The sequence below is a fragment of the Corvus moneduloides genome, chromosome 18, assembly GCF_009650955.1.
Source record: "Corvus moneduloides isolate bCorMon1 chromosome 18, bCorMon1.pri, whole genome shotgun sequence".
Taxonomy (NCBI): Eukaryota; Metazoa; Chordata; class Aves; order Passeriformes; family Corvidae; genus Corvus; species Corvus moneduloides.
Window position 1 is genome coordinate 10,623,240 of NC_045493.1, and position 7,870 is coordinate 10,631,109.

At 59.6% G+C, this 7,870-nt stretch overlaps 2 protein-coding genes across 2 annotated transcripts; one reads left to right on the forward strand and one right to left on the reverse strand.

Moving 5' to 3' along the window:
• The first annotated feature begins 1,585 nt into the window (after positions 1-1,585).
• Positions 1,586-4,272, forward strand: TMEM119 (transmembrane protein 119). The gene is made up of 3 exons (XM_032127627.1): positions 1,586-1,978; positions 2,658-2,842; positions 2,929-4,272. The coding sequence occupies exons 1-3, from the start codon at positions 1,664-1,666 to the stop codon at positions 3,704-3,706; spliced, it is 1,278 nt and encodes a 425-aa protein (XP_031983518.1). The 5' UTR covers positions 1,586-1,663; the 3' UTR covers positions 3,707-4,272.
• Positions 4,273-4,905: 633 nt separating this feature from the next.
• On the reverse strand, positions 4,906-7,673 carry ISCU (iron-sulfur cluster assembly enzyme). The gene is made up of 5 exons (XM_032127633.1): positions 7,565-7,673; positions 7,376-7,489; positions 7,043-7,153; positions 6,313-6,391; positions 4,906-5,932 (listed from the first exon to the last, which is right to left on the reverse strand). The coding sequence occupies exons 1-5, from the start codon at positions 7,646-7,648 to the stop codon at positions 5,838-5,840; spliced, it is 483 nt and encodes a 160-aa protein (XP_031983524.1). The 5' UTR covers positions 7,649-7,673; the 3' UTR covers positions 4,906-5,837.
• Between the last annotated feature and the right edge of the window lie 197 nt (positions 7,674-7,870).

Below are 7,870 nucleotides of genomic sequence, written 5' to 3' on the forward strand. Positions count from 1 at the left end.
GGGCGGGATGAGCAGCGATGGGGACTCTGGATGATGTGGGATGCAGACCCTGGGTAGGGTGGAAAGGGGACCCTGGACAAGGAGATTGAGCTCAACTCCGGCATCGCTGGGTGTAGGGGGGGAATCTCAGTCCCATCCCCACCTGGGCTGCAGGAGCAGGGCCGGATGCTGCTGGAACTCCTCCAGGCAGCCCTCACCCCCGGCCTCCCCTCGCCTTTCCCCCTTCCCCTCTAGGATTTCATCACTGAGCACTTAAGGCCAGGAAAAGCCGCCCCAGCAGCTGCTGCGAGCCGCCGGGGCAGCCAGACGGACGGGGCCTTTATTTCGGGGAGCCGCAACGCCGGCGGCGACGCCGGAGAAACCCCAGCGGCGCCAGCTCCCCTCCGTCGGGGGGACAGAATCCCTCGCCCCCCACCCCGCAGGGGTCACGGTCCCCCGGCGCTGGCCATGGCTTTTTGGGGGGTCTGGCAGGTCCCCAGGGAGGAGCAGAGGAAAATAGCAACAGGATGAGGTCACACAGTGGCTGCAGCCTCTTGAGCAACCTCAGGCCAGGCCGAGGGGACCAGGGCGGGGGGAGACAGAGCTTGGGGGGGGCCAAGCAATGCCCCCAGATCCCCAAACTGGAGACCAGGACCCGAGGATCTGAGCAGCTGCTGTGTTTGTCTGGGGAACCAGGGGGATCCCTGCCTGGAGCCTGGAGCCCAAGGCAGAGGTGCCCAGGCCAGAGCCTTTCCAGGCTGGGATGTTTAGGAAATGTTCTCCTGAAATTAGGGGGGGGGTGGTCCCAAGCCACGTTTGCCCCACTGCCTCAATAATGCCAGGGCACTGAGCTCACATCCCTCACTGCCCCCCTTGGACCCTCGGATGGGGCTTTACCCCCACGTTCGTGGATAAAAACATCTTTGCAACAACACCCTGTGTGACCCCATCCCCACTTGCACCCCAAAATGTGGCCCCTTCTGAGGCTGATGATGGGGGGCATCAGGGCTCCTTTGCTGACGGGATAAACCAGGAAACACCCTCAGCCCCAGCTGGAGTTCATCTGGGAGGGGGCTGAGGGCTGCCTGCCCTTCCCTGGCCTCCCACACCCCCTCCCCATCCCGGCCCTAATGAGAACAAGCTGGTCCCGGGCTGCGACGCAGGAGGAGGAGGAGAAGGAGGAGGAGAAGAGGGAGAAGGAGGAGGCTCCATCCCAGCAGGCAGCAGAAAGGGGCTCGAGGTGTGTGGGACAGATCCCGTCTTCCCGGCTCCCTCCCGCCGGCTGCGGGCAAGGTGAGGATCCCACTGGGTGTGCCAGGCTGCTCCCCGATCTTGGGGTGGCTCTGGAGCAGGGCACAGGCTGTCCCACAGCCAGGGGTGCTGCGCTGAGGGCTGGGCAATGTCCCCACGGAGGGACACGGGATGGAGTCGGCCACATGGCTGCATTCCCAGGCAGGAATCGGAGCGTGCCGCGTCTGGACAACACCGAAATCGTGAATTTCTGGAGCGCTTGGGAAGCAGAGGGAAGCGGAGCTGGGGACGAGCTGTGGGTTCGGGGATGGGGCTGGAATGGGGTTGGGATGGGGTTGGAGGGCTGGTAATGCCCACGGTGCCGGGCCCTGCTCTTGGCACTGCTTTGGGCTTTGCTCAGCCCCTCCATGGCCGCAGCTGCTCCTCAGCTCCGATGGCTGCCGAGGAATTGATGCCGTCCCCATCCTGGGACCCCTTTCGCACCGAGGGGCCCCTGTCTGTGGTGAAGGGGAGGATGAAGGGGCTCATCCCAGCCCCCCAAGCCCTTCATTCTCCCAGTGCTGGTCAGTGCTGTGACCCCACAGCCGCAGCAGTGCCCGGAAGGGTCGGGGGTCCAGGGCCACCTCCCACCTCTGCTGCCGTTTGTTTGCTCTGGATTAATGGAAACCAGATTGTGCAGCCGGGAAAGAGCCTGGAAGCCAAATCCTGCTGCTGGAGTCCCTCCCGGTCTGCAGAGCTGCTGGCTTGGGTTTGTTCGGGGGGAAAATGGGATGTGGGTTGGGATTTGGGGAGCCTGAGGTTGGGGAATTGTCATGGGGGGGTCCCTGCTGATGGACCTGGGGAGCTGTTTCCTGAGACCTCCCCACGGAGCTGTGTGGAGGGGAAGAGCCCTGGGAACGGCTCGATGGCGTTACGTGGCGTGGCACGCGTTGATGTCCCTCGGGAATGTCTCGCGACGTGGTGGGGACGGTCACGTCCCGCTCCCAAATCCCGTGGGGTGCAGAGCCTGCCCAGGGGTTCACCCCGGTCATCGCTCCGGGGTGGGAAGCGCGTGTCCCATATCCTACAGCACACTGTGGGCTGTGGAACGGGGCAGATCCGGCCCATCCAGGCAAGGAGCACGGCACGGGGACGGAGCCGACCTTCCCCCCTTCACCAGGGACACTCAGGCAGCCAAGGACCCCTGGGACCCCCATTCCCTGCACCCCAGCTCTGGGGCTGCCCCTTTATCCTGCACCCCTTCCCAGCTTCACTCAACCACCATGGTGGCACTGGGGTGAAATCCTGCCCCAACCTATTTTTAGCCGTGCTCCAGCTGGGAATTAACGGTCTGGGACGGGCGGTTGGGAAATGCCTCTTGCACCAGGCCCGGCCCCTTTGTAGCATTCCCTGTGTCAAAGTTTCCACTGCAAACCTCCATTTTTCAGGAATTCTCTAATCAGCCAAATGACCGTTGTCTGGAGCCGGGTGCTGGCAGCAGCCCCGGTCCCCTGGACTTGAGCAATCCCACCCAGCTGGCTTCCAGCTGCGCCCTTGGAAAACAAACGGAGCCCCTCGCTCTGTCGGGGCAAGAAAACCGGAGCTGCCTTTCTACTTCCATAAGGAAACTCAGGCGGGTGGGGGCTGGCCTGGGGAAGGGCTTGGGGGGCTCGCTCTGTCGGGGTATTAACGTGTCCCCCTCCCCTCTGCATCCCACAGGTCCCCTGCACGAATCCCGGGAACGGGCTCGGCCATGGGTGCGTGGTTGCTGCTCTTGGTGCTGCTGGCGGTGGCCCCGGCACAGGCGGCAGCCCCGCGGCACCGCCCGGTGCTGCCGGAGCCCGCGGGCAGCGGGGACGGGGACGAGGCGTCGGCCACGCTGCCCGCCCAGCCCGTGACCCCCCGGATCAGCCCCACGGTGGGGGACGCGCCGGGGACCACGGTGACCAACAGCTCGGCGCCGGGTGTGCTGGACGGGCTGGTGGACTTCTTCAAGGAGTACCTGCTGCTGGTGGTGGTGGTGGGCTCACTGTCCTTCGTCCTCCTCTTCATCATCTGCGCTGCCGTCATCGTCCGGCAGAAGCACAAGGCCTCCGCCTACTATCCCTCCTCCTTTCCCAAGAAAAAATACGTGGATGAGCGGGACAAGTCGGGGGGAGCACGGGCGTTCAGCGAGGTGCCCGAGAAAGCGCCCGAGGCCGGCGCGGAGGAGCCGCTGGATGGCAGCCGGCAGCTCCAGGCGGACATCCTGGCTGCTGCCCAGAACCTCAAATCCCCCCCCAAGGCACCGCTGGCCAATGGGGCCCGGGATGAGCACAATTCCCCTCAGGAGGAGGAGGAGGAGGAGGAGGAAGAGAAGGAAGGAAGGAAGAAGGTGGGGGATGAGCAACCCAAGCCCCCTGCCCAAAATCCCGGTGCGGAGGAAGAGGCGAGCGCAGGAGGCAAGGAGACCCCTGATGCATCCCAGGATGGCTCCCAGGCCCCCTCTGGAATCTGAGGCAGGGACACGGTCCTGGGCAAGCCTGAGGAGCTGCTGGCTCGGGACACACGACGGACATGGTGGACGAGGCTCTGTACGTACGTGGTGGCTCAAGGGAGCCCCGATGAAGATCCCATTCCCTCCCCTGACCTCGTGCTGATGGGATGCTCATGGGGGGGATTTGCCAGCTGGTGGTTTTCCCCAGTGCTGGAATGCTGTCAGCGCCACTCCTGCTGCCCAAGGGGCTTCTCCCACCCCAAGCACTGGGGTAGTGCATCCCCCCAGCTCCAGCCCTGCCCCCAGTGTGCCACCAGCTTCCTCCCAAACGTGATTTTAATAATCAGCAGCAGCCTGGTCCCTGCCCGGTGCCTGGCTGGGAGCTGTGTCCCTCTGGGAAGAGGGATGGGACCAGGGCTGGAGGTGTGTAGGACATGGGGCAGCTTTGCCCATGGCCAGCCGAGGGGAGGAGGGATGAGGATTTAGGGACAAGGACTCTCCTTTCCTTCTTTCACCCCAGAGCCCAGCTGGATTTTTGCCTCATTTCCTAAACCCTTTCAGCTAGAAATAAACACTTCCTCTGCACAGCTCCTCTCCCGTGTGTCTCTGCAGCCGTGGGGTGGCCAGGGGACAGTCCCCGTGTCCCTGTGCTCCTCCAGGGGCACTGCTGGATTGGGCTCCAGGGGCAGGGGAGCCCTGGGGAGGGTGTTATCAATCCTCAGATCAGCACATCACATGCCACTTCCAGGAAACCTTTATCTTGTACCCACAGCTGTGGGCGGGGGGGGCAAAGGGGGGGCTGTGGGCGACTCAGCCACGGCACTGGGGTGCAGCTGCTCCAGTGGGAACAGCAGGGAAACCTGGAAGGTGGGAGAGGCTGTTCTGCCTCAAAAGCAGCACATCCCTGTATCCTTGCAACCTCCTGTATCCCTGTGTTTTATCCCATCACATCCCTGCCTCAGGACAAGCTTCCCTTTGGAAGAACGTGCCACCACAAAGAGCTGATTCTGCCCCGAAGCAGATGTGGGTGTGTGAAGTTTCCCTGACTTTTTTTTTTTTTAAACTGGGAAATAGCAGGATTGTTCCATGAGAGAGAGGCGCACGTTCCTCACTGCTGGAGGGTGCCAGGAGCTGAGGAACCACAAGAGGGACCTTGTGAGTGACAAACTCAGCAGCAACGTGGGACCTCTGCGTTAAAAATTACAAATACTGTGCCCAGATGCAGCAGAATGAGACAATTATTTCTTTAAATGTGGTTTTAAGTGTTTAACAATGCCCTCAGTATGAAAAATGGGAAGTGAGGTGTCTTGTGGGGGGGGTTGGAAGGTAAAAAGGTGAAGTTTTCCCATGTGTTGTCTGCTTGGTTTGGAAATATTTCCCCGCAAAAGAGGAACTGTGGGAGCTCCCCTTCAGAGCATTCCAACTCTGCTATCCCCCACCGGGGTTCCAGTCTGAGGGTGCATTTTAGAGAATCCTGGAGTGGTTTGGGTTGGAAGGGACCTTAAAGCTCATCCAGTTGCAAACCCCTTCCTTGGGCAGGGATACCCTCCTCTAGCCCAGGATTTACAGCTGTAACAGAGCACCTGGTGAGTGTGAAGTGGAATTCTTAGGGAAAACACCCCAAAATTCAGGCTGTGCCTCAAACAGGAGCTTCAAAAACTAAGTGGTGACAGGATGGAAGCAGAAACCACCAGTGTTTCCTGGCCACTTTTCCCTTTGGCACCTGCAAAGAATTCCGAGAGCGGGAATTTGCCCCCGGATTGTGAAATCAACCCCGCAGGAGCCAAGGGCGGCCCCACAGCTCCCACACACACATCCACACCAAGGCAACACTTCCCACTAAATTCCATAAAGTATTAGGCAAAACTAGACATCTTCCCAAAAAAAAAAACCCCAAAAAAAGTGCAGCCCTTCCAGTACCAGACAGCGGGGTTGTGTCTCTGGAGCAGAGTCTTCCCACGGCATTCCCAAGGGGACAGGAGCCCATCCTGGCCGTTGTGAGCACTACGGAGTGGCTGGACACCACAGGGACACGTTGTGCGTAACTTGTGCGTATCTTACAGCTTGAGTAGTGCACAGGGTCCTACTACAGCTCGGGAATTGCACTGCAGAGTGAGGAGGAGGAGGGAGGAGGGGAAGCTGTGCAAGCAGTTCAGGCATTGTCGGCTTTTTTGTCGGATTCTTTGCTCGAATCCTGCTTCAGTTTGTAATCAGCCAAGGCAGCCTTGATGGCGTCTTCAGCCAGCACTGCAAAGGGAAAAATAAAGAGGATTTTAAGGACAATTCAAGGGCTTTTAGGATGTAAGATGAGGTAGAAAGAAAAGCAGGCAGCAGTGAGCAAACAAGACAAGCAAGCACAGATTGATCTTAGGAGTAGAAGCTGAACGGAATTCCTAAAATACTGAATTCCTATAATGCTGAATTCATGTAATACAACTTCAGATAATAATACATTCAGAATCTGAGCATTTGTTTTCAGCCTACTGAGCCACGGGCTCCAAAATACTGAAGAGATCTGAAAAGTCTGGAATTACCCCTGAAATCTGAACAAGAAACTGTTTGGAAAACAGCATACAGAAGCATCTGTGCTGTTCCTAGAGTACCTGAGATGCAGGGTTTTTACTTACTGGAGCAGTGCAGTTTGACAGGGGGAAGGCAGAGTTCCTTGGCAATATCTGTGTTCTTGATTTTCAGCGCTTCGTCAACCTGAAACACAGGCAGAGGTGGTCATGGGCCCTGTTGTTTGTGTTTGCTAAGAAGGTTTAATGCTCCAGAGCCAGCAGAAGCCACAGGGGAGATGATCCCAGCTGCCCAGGGCACTGAGAGATGTGGGAATTAAGGAATGTCTGACTGACGTATCAGTGTCACAGACTGTCCCCATCCTGGGCTGCTCCAAGCCTGCTGATCCTCTATCACAACACTGAGGGGCATTTACTGCTGGCAGAAAAACCAATCTAAATGATCTAAAGGCTCTCTATAATTAAAATTTCTGCCCTCAGCCTCGTTATGCTCATTGCATAAGACACCACATAGCTCCGTGGTGGAATCACTGTCCCTGGAATCGTCCAAAAACAATGTGGATGTGGCACCTGGGGACATGGTTAGTGGCAGACCCGGCAGTGCGGGGGGAACGGTTGGACTTGATGTTCTTAGAGGGCTTTTCCAACCTTAATTGGATTCTCTGATGGTTGTTGTAAAAAAACAATTATTGCCCTACAACTGAAGCCCTGACACTGCTGGCAGTCACTTCTACAGCACGAAGCAGTGCAGGGATTCCCTGGAGAGCACTTCCTACGCGATCCCAACAGAGAACACGGGTGCGTGGGAAGCTGTGAAGCTTTCCCAGAGCTCCCTCACCGTTTTCCCTTTGACCCACTCCGTGGCCAGCGAGCTGGAGGCGATGGCCGAGCCGCAGCCGAAGGTTTTGAAGCGGGCATCCACAATCCTGCCGTTCTCGTCCACTTCCACCTGCGGGAGCATTTTGGGGACACTTTAGCGCCCGGTTCAGCTCAGCCAGGTCCCTCCACCAGGGGCCCCGGGTAGCGGGACTGGCCCTGCCTCGGGCACAGGGCACCGGCAGGGCGGGCGTGAGGGAAGCCCATGCTGTCCCCTGAGGGGACACGGGCAAGTTTCACCCTCGCAACAGCCCCATGTGACCCCACCCAGGTGCCAGCAAGTTCCCAAGGTCACCTGCAGCTTCATGACATCGCCGCAGGCCGGGGCGCCCACCAGGCCGGTGCCCACGTTCTTGGCATTGCGGTCCAGGGAGCCGACGTTGCGCGGGTTCTCGTAGTGATCCACCACCTGCCAAGATAAAGCGTCAGCGAGGGCCACCCCACGCCCCCCCCCGCCCCTTCCCGTGTTCCGCTCGCCCCTCACCTTCTTGTGGTAGCCCAGCGCGGCTGGGGCCGGCCCGGGCCGGGGCCGCAGCAGCGCCGCCCCCGCCGCCCTCAGCGCCGCCATCTTGACTGAGGGATGGGCGCCGCCCGAGTCCCCTTTATAACCTCGGCTGGGTTGGCCACGCCCCCAGCCACGCCCCAATCACGCCCCTTCGCCCCCGGAGCCCGCGTCTCACCCCGGTCACAGGTTCACCGCGCAGACGGCGCGCGCGCTGGAGGCCGCCTGTGGGACGGGCCTCGCGCTGTCGCTAAAGCGATCAGTAAATAAATAAACAAACGATGGGCA

What these genes read in the sequence shown, in the direction of transcription:
- TMEM119 (XM_032127627.1), top strand. Translation starts at nt 1,664, where the DNA reads ATGGCTGCCGAGGAATTGATGCCGTCCCCATCCTGGGACCCCTTTCGC. An exon ending in CTGCAGAGCTGCTGGCTTGG is followed by an intron (nt 1,979 to 2,657) that starts GTTTGTTCGGGG and finishes TCCATTTTTCAG; the next exon opens with GAATTCTCTAATCAGCCAAA. An exon ending in ACTTCCATAAGGAAACTCAG is followed by an intron (nt 2,843 to 2,928) that starts GCGGGTGGGGGC and finishes TGCATCCCACAG; the next exon opens with GTCCCCTGCACGAATCCCGG.
- ISCU (XM_032127633.1), bottom strand. Translation starts at nt 7,648, where the DNA reads ATGGCGGCGCTGAGGGCGGCGGGGGCGGCGCTGCTGCGGCCCCGGCCC. An exon ending in CGCTGGGCTACCACAAGAAG is followed by an intron (nt 7,490 to 7,564) that starts GTGAGGGGCGAG and finishes TTATCTTGGCAG; the next exon opens with GTGGTGGATCACTACGAGAA. An exon ending in TGTCAAACTGCACTGCTCCA is followed by an intron (nt 5,933 to 6,312) that starts GTAAGTAAAAAC and finishes TTCCCTTTGCAG; the next exon opens with TGCTGGCTGAAGACGCCATC.